Source organism: Bradysia coprophila, unplaced genomic scaffold (assembly GCF_014529535.1).
Source record: "Bradysia coprophila strain Holo2 unplaced genomic scaffold, BU_Bcop_v1 contig_94, whole genome shotgun sequence".
Classification (NCBI taxonomy): domain Eukaryota; kingdom Metazoa; phylum Arthropoda; class Insecta; order Diptera; family Sciaridae; genus Bradysia; species Bradysia coprophila.
Genome location: NW_023504022.1, coordinates 948284 through 965109, shown reverse-complemented (window position 1 = coordinate 965109; position 16826 = coordinate 948284). Strand labels below are relative to the sequence as shown.

Genomic DNA, 16826 nt, shown 5'->3' with positions numbered 1-16826 from the left:
ATGGCCCAGGTTTCTAAGCAATTTTTTTATTTTATCTGTCTAGAACGATAATCTCGAGCTTATCCCTCTAGGAAGTTTTTGTTTATCTCGCTATATCTGTTCTCGACAAATAAAATATGATATGCACCTATTGCCAGACTGTTATTTTGACGTGTAGGCATTATGACCCACGCCTTCGGCTAGGGCAATAATGTCCTACACGTCAAAATACCAATCTTGGCAACAGGTGCATAATATATATTACCTCACTATATTTACCTTGGCAAGACCCTTTAATTTAATGAACAGTTTCTGTGTGGGGGCTAATTAAGTGTCCATTCCACTCAACAAAAAGTACTCCGTGAGAGAGCCGTGAGAGAGCAAACTGTCAAATAAACAAAGGAAAAATTGAAAAAATTCAATTTTGTCTCTCACACGGAGTACTTTTTTGGTAAGAGGAAACTAAGCATTAGCATGGAATGGTTCATTTCTGCTTAAGACATATCTATCGAATAAAAAAAACAATCGAAAATAATGGTACGTTGTATGCGTTTGTATATTATCTTCAAATTGTGATAACAATTAATTTGTGAATAAACAACAGTAATCTAAATGTCCAGTGAGTTAAGAGATAAAATTTGCGATATCTCAAATTTTAGCTTTTAATAAATACTGATTAGTAGTAACACACGAAGGCATCCAATAAATTAAATTAAAGAAAACATTGATATTTTTGCCATCATGAGGGGAATAACATTAACGTTAGCAATGACAATTGTATCGACACTAGCATTGCCACGTTTACTGGAAAGTGCTGAAGGGGAAATAGTTCCAACGTTTGATGCAATAGCGGATACAGCTTTTTTATTGTTTACCAGGCGCAATCCGACGAATTCGCAATTGTTGCATATTAGTGACATGAATGTAATAAGGAATTCGTTCTTTGATAGTGGTAGACCAACAAGGTTTCTTATTCATGGAATGTTTGGTAATAGGAACAGTGCATTGAACACCATTGTGCAGCCTGCGTTATTACAAGCAGGAGATTTTAGTACATTTTTTAATAAATTAATTGTCAAGAAGGATTTTATTAATCGAATTCATTTTAGATGTTATCGTTGTTGATTGGGGTGAGGGTAAGTAATTGTTTTATTTAAGTTAGTAAAGTTTAAGATTGATTTGAGTTATGACGCTCGAGAGTTACGCTTTCTCGCTTTAATTTGTCTGATTCACCATGATATTTGTGTGGTTTATTCTGATCGTCAGCGCCGCTATGTTAACTCTCGAGTAATAGCTCTATGGATTGGATTAAGGTTTATTTAAATATAACTGCATATAACCTTGCATAATTCAATTCATTTTCGCAGGAGCTTTGACAAATGTGATGGTAAATGCACGATTTGTAGGCGCTGCATTGGCATATTTCTTAGACAATCTTCAAAATGCTGGCTTAATGAATTTCAACCAACTTACATTGGTCGGTATTAATCTACAAAAATTATTTTTTTTTGACACTTGTCCTGATCGCTCAGATTGGTCATAGCATGGGAGCACACATTTCCGGTTTTGCTGGCAAAAAAATTAGAGGTCGCATTAACACAATAATTGGATTAGATGCTGCTGATGTTGGCGACATCAATGATCCATCCACACGAATTGATGCTGGTGATGCCGAATACGTTGAATTAATTCAAACTGAAATTGTGTTCTGGGGTATACCAGCACCTATTGGACATGCAAATTTTTATCCTGCTGGTGGAACGAGTCAACCGAACTGTGGCGGAAGTACGAATGTTCGAAATTGAACTGTAACGTAATCACTTATTTCGATATTTGCATAGGTCAAGTCTGTGATCACATGATAGCTATCGATTATTTTGCCGAATCATTATCAACGCCGAATAGGTTCTATGCTCAACGATGCTTAAACATGGATCAAATGAGAGCTAATGCCTGCCCAAGCTCGTCGACTGATTACCTCATGGGTGGATCGACAAGCAATCAAAATCGCAATTTACGTGGAATTTTCCGACTGCCCGTTAATGCGCAGAGACCATTTGCAGTTGGCAGAGTGTAGTTACAAATCATTAACGTAAATCCGCGCTAAATGCGAATTTCGTTTTTAAAAATAAAAACCTTAAGAGTCAATTTGCGAAAACTTCGACCAGCCTATATGAAATTGAAATTCAACGGTTAACAGATTCTGTGATGCTATATACCATTGGATAGGTCGGACCTTCCTTATTCAAAAATAGGTCAACTTTTGAATCAAAACCCTTTTACGTTGGCGTCAGCTATTCGAACCACGGAAAACGTGTTCGTCCAATAACTTCTGAAGATTAGACTCGCTATGAATGATGGTCATATTCTTGTGCCCAAAACTTTTCTTACCAGCGATGTCCCGTTAAACTGCTACTTTTTTATAATAGCCTGAGACTCCCTGAGCAAAAAAAAATGACAGAGAAAGTATTAAAACGTACAAATACTGCCAGGGCTTATTTTAAGAAAACTAAATTTCCAAAAATTCTCAAATTTTTCCATCACTTTTCGTCATTTCATCTAAAAACACAACAGATTGCATCATAAATGTTGTTTTTACTGCCTATTTAGTTGTTTTTCACGTCTTTGAGCTTAACTGATTACTGTGGATGGGGTGGCTCAGTGGTGAACGCACTGGACTGCCATTGAGAAGACCCGGGTTCAATCCCCGGTGCTGGCAATGTAGGAATTTAAATGTGGTTTTTTAAATAAACACTCTTTCAGTGATTCCAAACGTCCTGTATAAGAACGCAACGATTTGATCTACACAGGATGGCACATTCAGAATATGGTTTCTAAATAAACATTCTTTCAGTGATTCCATAAGGACGCACCGATTTGATCTACATAGGATTTTAATCAAGTAATGTGGTTGGCCTCAGCTGAAAGTCAATTTAACGTCAATTGAAAACAAAATTTGGTGCTTGGGGTGCGAAAAGAATTAAAAAGTTTGTGCCAATGGTTGGAAAATTGGATGAAATGTGACTTGGCCTCAATACATGAAAGAACGATCCGAAGTATGGTGTGAGTCTAGTTTAGTTTGTTTTGTATAACGCACACCCTGGGAAAGGGAAGAGCCAAGCTCTGTTCGTTAAATTTTTTATAATTTTTCTTTCGCTTTTAGAATTTTTGATAGGCATTACAGTTAGTAGACGTGTGCGCCGCCGAAAAAAGCTCCACGCCGATGCCTCGCCGCCGCCGACGAAAAATGGGTCACGCCGCCGCCGCCGCCGACGGTCATCTGTCGGCGTATCGCATTAGTGCAAAATAAACCAAAAATTCGGTTGACGCCCGAATGTAAAGATATGAATTAGGCACGAATCGCTAGTATCAACTAGAGTGTTAAATAAACTAGATCGAAACTTCATAAAACTGTTCAATTGATTATAAAAATTAAGTGACTTTTCCTACGTCTCTTCGTTTTGTAAATAGTTAATGTGTTACCCATACTGCAATGTATTTCTGAAGCTCACGAAATCTGCAACAAGATGAGGATCTGGCATTTCTTAGTGACTTAATGACTTAGGGCCTTAGTGACTTTCTATTGAAAATTGGGAAGGAAAATTTTCCTGATGAAAGAAGCAAAGCCGGGGGAGGGGAACTAAGGATCAAAGATCTGAGTTCCTGTTTTTATTTTTGAAGCCTCCCAGTCTTCCAACCTACTGCAGCGGCTTCATAATCATACTTGGATGTAACACTCGAAAAATTACATAACTTCGAAAGGCACCCAAGTCTCTCGGCTAACGAATTGTCCAAGTTCATTTGTAACTTGTACAGTATCGACTTAATCTAACCAACAAATTTCCCGTATATTAGTCTATGATTAGAAGTATCTTGCTGTACGCGATCCCAGTATGAGGAAATTGTGCAGAAACGCACGTATCAATTAACTTCCATTCTAATAAACGTTCCCTATTCTAGCTAGACTTTGTTAAATTTATTTATTATTGCCATCAAAAACGTAAGTAACATACGAAAAAGGAACATTGCTGACATAAGTAGTAATTCTCTGGTCTTGACTCGTCATTATTAAGTGAATGTATGATTTCACAAATTCGATGCCAAAATTAGTGAATTTGGCTGCAAAATTATTGTGTTGAATAAAAGACTGTTTTGTTGAATGCACTCCGAAAGAGCTTGATTTTTCAATAGCACTGATGATTATTCACTCGAAACGTTTGTGTTTGCGGATAACTTAAAACTGTATTCTGTTCATCCATAATAGGTCTGTTCCAAGGCCATTTGAATTGTCAAACTTCTGTCAAATTTCATCCACAGACAGGTTATGTTATCAGAAAATTTACTGCTGTCTCGTGTAACGGACCAGTGGAAACGACTGAAGATGGTTAGACCACGCTAGCCTCTGACCGCCACTGGTTCCGGAGGTCGAAACAGCATTTTATCTCCACTTTCGCTTCACGCGATCCATGGGAAAGGGAAGAGTAATTGTGCTCTGTTTGTCTGTTTGTTTGTTTGTTTTGGTGATTGTTCTGCATATTAGATAACGCCACCCCTGGAGTTAGTCTGGCTTCCAGGTAAAATAAAGTTTTGTACCATTGGTCGATTACAAGTTTCTGATGTGTTAATCCATGAGTATTGGGCAACCATTGTGATCCAATTTGCAATAACGTTCTGGTTAAGAACGCAACGACTTAAATCTACACTGGATTCTTCAATCAATAATTCGAAACTTAGAACGAGATACTGTCGACGAAAACGTAAATACGGACAGAATAAATTCTGTCAACTTTTGGTCTGGAACGAAGCTGAACCACGCGTGGTGAAATCAAGTTTCTAACTCTCGAATAAGTGTTCTTGTTCCCTATGTGTTTATGGCCAAAAGAAAATATATTCCTAGTCCATAACACGGGTAGCAAGTAAGAGACGAAATATTCAAATTGTGTAACCTTTCCTTCTTAAGAAGATGAGAGTGTACTAGGTGTACACACGCAACACTTGTTTGAGAGTCTGAATATTTGAATTTCGTTGGCTGAAAAAGTCAAGACATCGGATCGTGAATTCGATTTGAATTGCGTCAGTTCGTGAACTCGATTCGACTCTTGTTGGCTGAAAGAGGCAATACCTCAATTGACGTCGGTTCGTGAACTCAGTTTACGATGGAATTTACGCGGAATTTTTGTAAATCCAGAACGATTGGTGATGAGACCTCAACTTATGAATTTGCAACTCCGGAACAGCTGGTGAGGAGACCTTGCTTGTGAAATTATGTGGCGACGCGAAGTTTTTGAAGGTGCAGTGATTTAGTGTTTTTTGAGTTTTCAGTGGTTTTAAGGGAAAGGGAAGGGAAAGATTTTGCCGGAATGCGGAACGCTCATCATTTCATTGCATTCGTTGCATTCAAATTGTATAACTCGACACATGCTTTGTGTGAAGGATGGGCAGCACTACATACCTTGTTCTAAATGAAGGATGGGTAACATAACATACCTTAGTCTTAAAAAAGGCGGGTAACGCAACATTCGTTTGTTCCTAATTTAGGAATGACTACACCACATACCTTGTTCTAAGTGAAGGATGGGTAACATAACATACCTTGTGTTTTAAAAAAGAACGGGTAACACTACTACACGCTTTGTTCTGAGTGAAGGATGGGCAACACCACATACCCTGTTCCATGTGATAAATGGGTAATACACTGAAACTTTTGAAGACTCTACCCAATGAAGTGGGTCACAACACTGACAAAGACATGATTAAAAACTATCATCACGACAAGAATCACTACATTGCTGTTAGCTGATGAGTTTTCCGGCCCGGTAGAGTTCCTTTTGTCAATTTACTTTACACGTCGCTACACTAATAACGTACCTTGTTCGAAGTCGAGCATAGGTAGCACTACATACCTTGTTCTAAGTGAAGGATGGGTAACATAACATACCTTAGTCTTAAAAAAGGCGGGTAACACAACATTCGTTTGTTCCTAATTTAGGAATGACAGCACTACATACCTTGTTCTAAGTGAAGGATGGGTAACATAACATACCTTGTGTCTTAAAAAAGAACTGGTAACACTACTACACGCTTTATTCTAAGTGAAGGATGGGCAACATCACATACCCTGTTCCATGTGATAGATGGGTAAAACACTTTTCTGATTAAACTCTGTCCAAGTTTGGGTCACTACACTAACTGAATCAGTATTCTGACAGAATCAGTACGTTGACAAAAGGAATTTTTTCATTTTTTCGTTCTCCGTTTTTCTTTCTGTTTTCGTTTTTGTTGTTTCTTTGTTTTTTCGTTGTCGGGTTTTTCTCCTTTTTGGATTAGTGGTCGTGCAGTTTTGTTAGTGTCAGTGTCAATGTTTTTAGTTTGTGTGTTTTTGCGGTTTTTTGTATTTTTATTTTGTGTGAAATTTGAGTGGTTTTTGTGTGAAGGCGAGTGGATTTTTTTGTGTGGAAGCGAGTGAGGTGATCCGTGTATGAGCTGGTGGGGTGAGTGATTTTTAGTTTGTTTTTACGTAGGTTTTTGTTCCGTGTTTGTTTTTTGATTGAAATGAATTTTCTCTTTGTTGAGCTACGTTTTGTGGGTACATTTTCGTAGTAGCTTCTCACTAAGTTTCGGAATTTCCATCGAAAGGTGGCAGAACTTTTATTGTAAATTTTCAAATTACTAGTTCAATCCAGTGGAAACGACTGAAGATGGTTAGACCACGCTAGCCTCTGACCGCCACTGGTTCCGGAGGTCGAAACAGCATTTTATCTCCACTTTCGCTTCACGCGATCCATGGGAAAGGGAAGAGTAATTGTGCTCTGTTTGTCTGTTTGTTTGTTTGTTTTGGTGATTGTTCTGCATATTAGATAACGCCACCCCTGGAGTTAGTCTGGCTTCCAGGTAAAATAAAGTTTTGTACCATTGGTCGATTACAACGCAGTGCGTTGGTTCAATCCTAAATTACCATTCTTACCATCCATGGCATATGAAATATAAAGTAGTTTGCTCTCTGGTGAAGAAGGTATTCGCGCTGACTTCTCCAGAATATTTTGAAGAAGTAAAGTTAGTCCTTCAAGGCGTCCTCAGGAACAGTAGTTACCCGCGAGGCTTTGTTTCTAACGTTATTTCGAAGGCTGAATACGATGCGCTGTCAAGAACTGGAAGTGAACAAAACGTGATAAACAAAGTTCAAGTCAATCCGGCGGAAAGAATGAGGAAGTCGACTAATGCTAGTTATGTTTCATGTCCATATTCGTATGAAATTTTCGAAAACATGAAATCTGTAGTACGAGAGAATGGTCTACCGTTTGTATTAGCTGCCAAACCTACAGCGAGCAATCGGTCCTTGATTTTTTCACGCATAAAGGACAAACGAGTCAACTTGCATGTCAAGGATGCCCTGTTCAATGTACGGTGTAGCAGATGTCCTTTTTCCGCACCAATGCTGACAAAAAATACAGATATTCAACGAGCTTTGAAGTTGTCAATGGATGATGCAAATTCACCACTGCGCCGTCATTTGCTTGAGTTCCTGGTCATTTTTTCAGTGAAGAAATCGGTGTTGTTAAGGCCTTTGATAGTGGTAAAAAGGCGCAGCAAGTTGCGTTTGTGTTGAAAGATGTCAAGAGACTCAGATGAGTATGTTGTTTTCCGTTTCAATAAAGCGATCCTGAATGCTGTATTTAAGTTGAGTTTCCGGCCCCCTTCTGTTCATATGAGTGATTCCGGAGACGTTTTCTTTTCTTTTTTCTCTCTTTTTTTCTTTTTCTCTTTCTTCCCTTTGTTTTTCTTTTTCTTTTTCTTCGATGCACGCGCTTATCCGGAAGGAGGTTCGTCATCGCTCCGTGACGGGTACCAGACAAGGTTACGGCTGAAGGCCTGGGTTATATGTTAGGAATTCGGGAGACGTTCGTTTTCCAACAGTTTTTTTCTTTCTGTTCTAGGTTGGCACGAACGATTACAGTGAAGCTACGGTTAAATTACTGGTTTACCTGAAAAGCTACAATCAGAAGCTCTGTCGCAAAGGCCTCCTCGAAAGAGGCATGACTGTCCGAAAGTATTTTGGAGATTTCAAGGAATTGGACAACAAATTTCTGATACTTGCAGCAATCCCGAATTGTAATGTCCGACAGCTAATGGAGGATATGAAAAAGAAAAAATCCGGATTAGTAAAATTGGAAATCGTTCAGTTGACCACCGAACTTAATAATTTACGGAAGACTATCGACAACCAAAAGCAACAAGTCCAACGAACGATGAAAGGATTGGCATACGTACGATGGTTGGACTACGTCGAAGGATGTGCAAAAACGTTCAAAACATATTTCTCCAACGAAGCTAACGGTCGATACGATGAGCTCTACAAATCTGACCAGAAATTCGAAGAAATGCTAACAGAAATTGTCATGAACACGACAACGATCAACGATAAGTTATGTGTTCCATTCTAAGAAAATCTTCGCCTGTCGACGTTGAAAGAAGAGTTTGCGAATTCACAGGATGACAGTCTTATCATGAATTCATCAATTTCTACTGGAAGTAAAAGCAACGGCTCCGGCTATTCCGGATCTGCCAACGCGTCGTTGATGAAGGATCAATCAGACGAAAGCCATTCGGATCAGTCTGACGATAACCATACAGATTCATCCGATGGAAGCGAACCAAAGAAGAGGAAGGTCTCAACGTATGAGATAGTCGATGAAGTAGGAACGGTGCGGTTGTCCCAGTTTTTGGAAAATATTAATGAAAGCGTCTGAGTGCCCGGTTATACGATTCTCGTGGTGGCCGTTTCCGGTCGCATTTTTCTTCTTTTTACTTTTTTCCTTCTTTTCACTGTTTCACTATTTTAGTTTTTTTAAGTTTTCGGTTTTCGGTCGTCTTATAAAAAAACTTTTGAATTTTCAGTTTTCAATTTTTAATCGTTTGTCTTTGATTGTGTGTGAGTCTCTAAGTGAGCTTTGGGTTTTGAATTAAATTGTTTTGATTATTGGAAAAGACCGTTTTTGGCTCGAGCTTTGGATTCCGTTTTAGAGATAATAATTTGTTGAGTTTGGCCTTTTGTCTTTGGAAGTTTGACTTACGTTTGGTTCGGTATGGAGAAGAACGATAAGGTAATCGCAGTTTTACTAGTTTCATGAGCTTTTTCACTATGATTGTGTTCTGTGTTACGTCTGGTTTTTTCATGTTCGCCTTAAAAAAGGCCAAGGGCTTCAATGTTTTTCTAATGTATGCCATTTCGATATTTCGGTATCCCAATCTTTCTGTCTCGAAGGAACTAACCAATTTATTCGAACTGTTTCATTCGATTGCTGTATTGTGAAAGAGCCGGTGGAGCAGCTGAAGATGGCCACCACCGTGCTCTGAGGCCGAAACAGTGTATTTTTCGATGGATAACTCCATCACGATTCACTACACGTGTCGATTAGTGGTGGTACGGGAAGAGCAACATTTGCTCTGTTCAAGTGTTTGATCATACGAGAGTTTGTATAGTCCGTTGCTAAAGCGCAACGTAAAAAATGCCGTATGCTCTGTCCTTTGAGTATTTTATTGATTGAGCTTAACTGATTACTGTGGATGGGGTGAACGCACTGGCATGCCATTGAGAAGACCCGGGTTCAATCCCCGGTGCTGGCAATGTAGGAATATTTCTCTATACAAGAAATTCGTTGTAAAACATCCATAAGTCAACCCAAGCTTCTAGAAATTGGGTAGTCGCTGCGAGCGACGAAAATATATCAGGAAAAATTGTTCATATGTGACGTCACAGACCACATGACATTACTGTATACGCTCACATGCATATTTAATGCATATCAACGGTGACTTGGCGAATGTCAAGCGGTCAAAATTGATGGGAAAGAATGTTGGCCCGGGTAAAAAAAAGGTGTCGGTGAGACCTTTTTGAGACTGAAATTTTTATATGGAGATGGAGATGAGACTGGATGAGTCTAGTTATTTCGAACCTTTGAGACCGATAATTCATCCAAACATTCATCGGAATTCATCCGAAAGTAATGAGAAGTCTCATTTCAAAGATTTATGGAGGGTGTTCGAGACTGGATGAGTGGTCTCATTTTGGATTTGTTAGACGTTGTGAGAATGGATGAGTGGTCTCATTTCGGATTTTTTAGATGTTGTGAGACTGGTTAGTACTTAAGAATGAATTTGCCAAGGTATCGAACAACTCAGATTCAAGCCACATCCGATCCGAATGATTGATGGCTCTATAGAATCGTTAGTCTGACAATTTTGTGGAACAACTTTTTTCTTGTTGTCTTTTTATTTTTGGCAGTAGAGTTGTAAAAGTGAGTTGTTTCGTATGTTGAAAAAAATTTATTTGTGAACAAAAAGTTGAATTATCTGGCCAATAAACAAACGATTTATTTGGAAGTGTGCAGGTTTGTAGTGCTTAGAAAGACGCTGCGATACATACCCAAAAACGGTCGAAAGGTCCGTGTGTGGAAGCGCTAGACATCGAAATACAGTATATGGTTTTCGGTTTCGGAATCTCTTGGACAGCAGCGTCCAAAAAAGTTTGGCAATGGATAGTAGAGAGTAGTCCACCAGGAGTCCAACGATACTACGGAAGCCGTTGGCCGTCGCTGTCCAAGGGTGTGACAAGATTTTTTCTAAAAGAGTTGGTAAAATTGCTAGATTTCTGACCTTTTATGAGAAGAATATTTGCGAGTTTAGCCCAGTATGAGTAGTCACTGCGGTGCTGTCAGTGCCGGTCGTGCTCCTGCATCCATCGCGTATTTAAATGTTGATAAACAAAAAAAAAACGAATTTTCCACTATCAAAAACCCAAGAAATCTTCATTATCAGAAGTAAGATCATTGTACACTTCAGTTTTATAAATTATACTTCTTTCTGACGTTTGCTCAAATCCAAGAAAGTATTCTTCGTCAGAACTCAGTCCAAAAGAATAAATTTCTTCAATATTCATTTCAGTGAGTTTCTAGTTTTCGGACATAGTTGATGACTCGTCAATATATTAATTGCTTGAGTAAATAAACTAATTGAAATTTATGTTGTAGAAAAAAAAAATGGCTCAATGTATTCAATTTTGATCTGCAAATACTTATGCAAACCTTCAATCATCTCACTTAAAAATCTTTGGAGATACATAAAGAAGTTTACAGATTTGCGGAGATGTTAAGTGATGCGTTAAGATGCATTCCGATTTCTACAGATGTCGTGAGAAGTACGAAGATTTGAGAATATGAAACAGTACTTAGCATTTGGTAGTTTAGCAGCGTTACGCTTTAGCAACGGACTCTTACAGTACGCATGAGGCTGTGTATCAATGTAGGACGATTTGAGGGAAGTGTATGAGTGTATTACATAGTCACAAATGAAGGAAATTCATCTAGGGTTTTTTCACGTTACGCTTTAGCAACGGAATATAAAAGCACAAATGAGGCTGTGTGTTCAATGTATGACAAGGAAAGTGTATCAATGTACTACATAGAAGTGCCCCCCTCACAAAATATTCTATTGCCCTATAGATTACAAAAATCGACTTAGAACCTTCCCAAAGTTGGATATTATGGTAGCGTAAAATCGAAGACTGAAAATTTTCGAGCAGGAGTACATTGAATGTTTCGCTTTTTTTCTGTAGGGTCGATAGTTTTTACTTCCTAAGACCCTACTCTAACATATTCAATAAAAATCTGTTGAAAAAGAATATTTTTCGCAATTTTAGCTGAGATTATATTAGTTCTAGCACCGAAAGTAAGGAATTTGACGACAAAATTTGTATTGCATAACACTCAGCAAGGTCCCCTGAGTCGATGACATGGTGCCATTCAAAAACCAGCTAGGGCTTGTTGCAACTCGTTCGAAGTTTTGGCAAATTGACTCCTAAACACTTTTTTGCGGAAATACCCCGAGGATTAGAAATCGATTTTGAGGGTTTTCAACGTACCCCACCAGCCACACATGCACGATAAAAGTTTTCTGAGACCTGTTTTGAGTCTAGGGTTCGAGACCTTTTTTGCGTATGCTAAACACACTCTGGAAAATACGATTTCGATCGGTCGTTTTCCAAAGAATCCCCCCATTACAAAAGAGACATAAAATTAAAAAAAAAAAACGTTGCAAACGTACACCGATCTTTAATGATTTCCATAACGCCGGCAACCGACACAGATGCATTGACGGCTTCGATTACATTGTCGACATTTGCCTTGTCATTTTGGTCCAAGTCGTCGTAAAACTCAGCTTTAGTGAAATCCACCAAAAAAAAACTTTTAAAATAGCCGTAAATATTCCGACATACTGCGTCTTGCAGATTTCTCCTTCCGTTTTTTTAACGAAAAACAAAATACTCAAGAGAAACAACAAACACCTTTTCCATGCACAATTGGTCCATTAAAAACTCATCATTTTGAATTGCCTTTGCGTGGCTGAGCTATTTTATTTATTATTAGAAATAGTTGCTCATCTACAAGTAGATGAACGCGCACGGAGGCCACCGTTGGGCCCATTGTGCTCACTATTGGGTTGAGTTAGACATTTGCTGTTGTATGGGACACTCCCTAACTACCGGTGTAGCTCGGGATGACCTCAGGTTGCAAAGATCTATTTGCTCAGGCTGTGCCTGAGGGACTTTCTGTTTTCGTCGACATATTCTTCCATCCATTCATTCATGGAAGTGTGACAACAACAATTCATGCATTGCACTTTCGATCACTTTAAGCAATAAATTGTGTTCTATTGTGTGCTGCAAAACTACGTAAATAATTAAATTTATTCACACTCATCATAACAAAATAAATCAGATGATGCTACACTTCGATCATGTTAACGATTTCCAGCGAATTAATACATGCAATAAGCGTCAGCATTATATTCTCCAAGTAACTGTTTACTGCAAAGAATTGGTAACAGACAATTAAAACCAAACAGAAGCTTCATATATGAAACCGAAGCCTTCAGGCAAAAAGTTCCTAGGAACATTAAAATTGGGCTCATGAGAGTCCCAACATTGAGCCAAACGGCAAAAAGTTCTTTCGAACAATTTGTACTACAATCGTACACTTTGACTTCGAGATTTTTGCTTTTAATACATTGTTGACTCGAAGCACATGTCCATAGACAATAAGAACAATGATCTGTTCAATTCGGCATAACAGACAATGACCATTATTATCGGAAAAAACTTTAAACTTGTCCACAATCAAATGCGTTCGATTTTCAAAAACTTTTCTTTTTTTGATAACCTACAACATTCCCAAGAATTTAAGCCCATTTGAGCAATAATCGAATAATTTTTTATGTCGATTATAGAATTTTCAAGTTTAAAATTACTCAATTTCTCATAGTCGGCGAACTTTGACGACACACCAAACATAATGTATCGGCAAAAATTTTCCAATTTGAACCTTTTCTGTTTAATTGGACTCTAATTAGTAGAAAAACACTAATTTTGATAAAAAATATATTGCAGTCAATTTGTGGTAGAGGTCGAAATATGAGAATTTACAAGTACGCGCAAATTTAGCTTCAATGAATTTGCGCAAGTTGGTAATGATTTTTAAAAAATTTTTAAAATCACTTTTTGACATCTAGGGATGGTAAGAATTTTTTGTGGACCCCTTCCATCCCGATCCCCGAACCATCGCACACCCCTAATGTTCACAACTAATGCTTGCAACAGCACAAACCTGAACTGAGAAAATCTAATTTCAATCAATCACTGGAAATTTTTGGAGAACATTTGCCTTGGATTTTTATTTATGTTTATGAGAACATTGAACACGGATTTTAATTTTTTGGAGAACACTATACACAAATTTTACTACATAGTATGTTGAAAGCTTATTATTGATAATAAAATCACAAATTTTCATACTTTTGTACAAAGGAAAACGAAAAACCATCACAATCAACCACATCAAAACAAAAAATCTAATTTAGAATTTTCTCAACTATCCTTTTTCGTTGAACCACTTTGTCGCAAAATGACGCAACGACAAAACAACTCTGCCACTGTTACCCGCTTCATCCAAGGTAAATATACAGCCGTTGAAAAGTGAAAACTAACATGTTTTCTGTTTTGGGACTAGTTTTGGGTTGAATTGTGGGACAAAAATACTTAATTTAATGAACAACAGTGGCGCTAGTTGTCCAGCAAAGTTTTTATTCAATAAAATTCTGACACTTTTGATTCGGGGTGCTCACATTCGCACCATAAAAAATTCAAACGAGCAGTTAACAAAATCGAGAACATAAATGTACACATTTTTTGCGATGCTGACCCTTCCCAAGAATTGTTGACATTGTATCTTGAAATACACACAATATCCTCATATTTATTTCTGAAATTTAAAGTAAAATTGTGAAATCTTGATGCATTGCAATTGAAGCTGCTGGTCACATTTTTAAATGGTACGGTAATGAGCAGCCAAAATTCAAATGTCAGAACCACTGTTCGCGTAGTATTGTTCTCGCATTCATTATTCTTGTGTCAATTTGATTCGGTTGTGATGTGAGAAAATTTCTGCTAAGCTTTGTGCATTATTCGCGATTTTAAGTGCGTTAAACATTGCAAATATTTTTGTGAACGGCTAAAAGTGTTGAGGAAATTTCGGAAATATACGTGTGTGGAAGATACACATCAAAACATTGCTGTCGGTTTCAAATTTAAACATCTACAGCCAATGTTTTGATCGTGTTTTCCCATACAAATGATACGAAAAGTGAAATAATAAATTAACTAAGTATTTGGTCGCGGTTAATTGCTAATAATTTCTATTTTCTAATCGAAAATCTTTAAATCGAAGAATTTGACTTCGGAGGAATTTTCTGCTTTTGATGTGGTCAGAAATAAATTATTTGTTTTTCTTCATCTAAAAAGGTTTTTTTTATGAAATTTTCATAAGAAAGTTATCTTGTTCAAGAAGCTTTTTGAGTCTCTGTTTGCGTCAATATTTTCGAAATATTTAATAACACATGGAAATGTGCATCAGCATTTTATATGAACTGTACACTGATATCAACAGTTAGTATCTCTCACCGAAAACAAGAGCTTAGCAAATCGATGCATGCTATTCGAATGTTCGGTTTGTGATCAATACTATGTTCTAAGAAGTTCCTACTATCAAAAGATCAAGTCTTAAATGAGGACGTTTGTAGTTGGCAGCGAGATCCCATTCAAGTCATCAGACTTTTCATTATCTGGGAGTTTTTAGTAATACAAAGTTCATTACAGCTGAATAATGATTTATCAAAATAGACTAGGAACAGGAACGCATTTATAGCAAGTGATATGAACGATTTTCGTGATGTTAGAGATTTTCGAACAGAATCATCAATCAACCGTATAGTTCTACCAAAAGCATGACAACGTTTATGAGAAAGTACTATACCGTAATAGGTACAGCTGCACTGATGAAGTCAACTTACACCTTGGATATTTCACTGTGCAGCATAAAGAAACGAAGGGACCCATTTCTAAATTATTTTTTTGATCGACCAAAATCTCATGACTGTGATCAATTCAGTCAATACACGTGTAGCGATTATAACACACTCAGTTCAGTGTTGCTCTCAATACGTGGTTGACGATACAATGGGGCGTGAAGATTCTCGTCGCCGTTATGATGTGAATTTTCAAGTCACGCAGATCTTCCCAAAAGCTTACAACCTTGACAATTCTTTCCTTACCAATTTTTACTGTTGAAGTAATTAGTTACTTGTCGCTGTTTTGGATGACTGATTAGAGGCAATTTCACGAGCTGTAGTTTGGGCAGAGCAAGGTTCACAAGCGAAAGTGCCTCAGATCAATCGTTCCAAACTGGTACACAAGTAATTTTTCATGTAAACGGCCGAAAACCAGATAAAACCAAAAAAGTTGCCCTAATTTTGGCCCCGAAACATGAAAACATAATTTACTTGGAAATTTACTTACTGACCTGGAAAGGGGCTAATTTTGACATTTAACAAAGGCAATTTTTTTTTAACCAAGCAAGAATCTTGGGTGTCAAGAAGAGAGATCTTTCATGTTTTAAGTTGTTTCTCCATCTTTTAAGGAACCGTTCAAAAATTATCGCATTAACACGAAATCAGCAATAATTGAATCATTATTTACATGAAATGAAGGTAAAGCGTTCACCACATCAACAAAACCTCGATTACTAAAACGTAGAGGATTGATGAACTTAAACTCGTCTAACAACCGGCAGCTGCTTTATCTTGATTTGAAGGAAAGTTTGATAAAAAAAACCTTTTTAGATGAAGAAAAACAAATAATTTATTTCTGACCACATCAAAAGCAGAAAATTCCTCCGAAGTCAAATTCTTCGATTTAAAGATTTTCGATTAGAAAATAGAAATTATTAGCAATTAACCGCGACCAAATACTTAGTTAATTTATTATTTCATTTTTCGTATCATTTGTATGGGAAAACACGATCAAAACATTGGCTATAGATGTTTAAATTTGAAACCGACAGCAATGTTTTGATGTGTATCTTCCACACACGTATATTTCCGAAATTTCCTCAACACTTTTAGCCGTTCACAAAAATATTTGGCTATTTGCAATGTTTAACGCACTTAAAAATCGCGAATAATGCACAAAGCTTAGCAGAAATTTTCTCACATCACAACCGAATCAAATTGGCTGCTCATTACCGTGCCATTTAAAAATGTGACCAGCAGCTTCAATTGCAATGCATCAAGATTTCACAATTTTACTTTAAATTTCAGAAATAAATATGAGGATATTGTGTGTATTTCAAGATACAATGTCAACAATTCTTGGGAAGGGTCAGCATCGCAAAAAATGTGTACATTTATGTTCTCGATTTTGTTAACTGCTCGTTTGAATTTTTTATGGTGCGAATGTGAGC

At 37.4% G+C, this 16826-nt stretch overlaps 1 protein-coding gene across 1 annotated transcript; it reads left to right on the top strand.

The window, feature by feature from the left end:
* Positions 1-673: 673 nt before the first annotated feature.
* Positions 674-2132, top strand: LOC119084786 (pancreatic lipase-related protein 2-like). Its single transcript, XM_037194850.1, has 5 exons — positions 674-1030; positions 1089-1115; positions 1347-1456; positions 1512-1764; positions 1821-2132. Exons 1-5 carry the CDS (start codon positions 721-723, stop codon positions 2054-2056), a joined length of 936 nt encoding a protein of 311 aa, XP_037050745.1. The 5' UTR covers positions 674-720; the 3' UTR covers positions 2057-2132.
* Positions 2133-16826: the final 14694 nt, after the last annotated feature.

Excerpts from the sequence above, each read along its gene's own strand:
- LOC119084786 (XM_037194850.1), top strand. The coding sequence starts at position 721 with ATGAGGGGAATAACATTAACGTTAGCAATGACAATTGTATCGACACTA. Across the intron at positions 1,116-1,346 it reads CGTTGTTGATTGGGGTGAGG|GAGCTTTGACAAATGTGATG; the intron begins GTAAGTAATTGT and ends TCATTTTCGCAG. Across the intron at positions 1,457-1,511 it reads ATTTCAACCAACTTACATTG|ATTGGTCATAGCATGGGAGC; the intron begins GTCGGTATTAAT and ends CTGATCGCTCAG.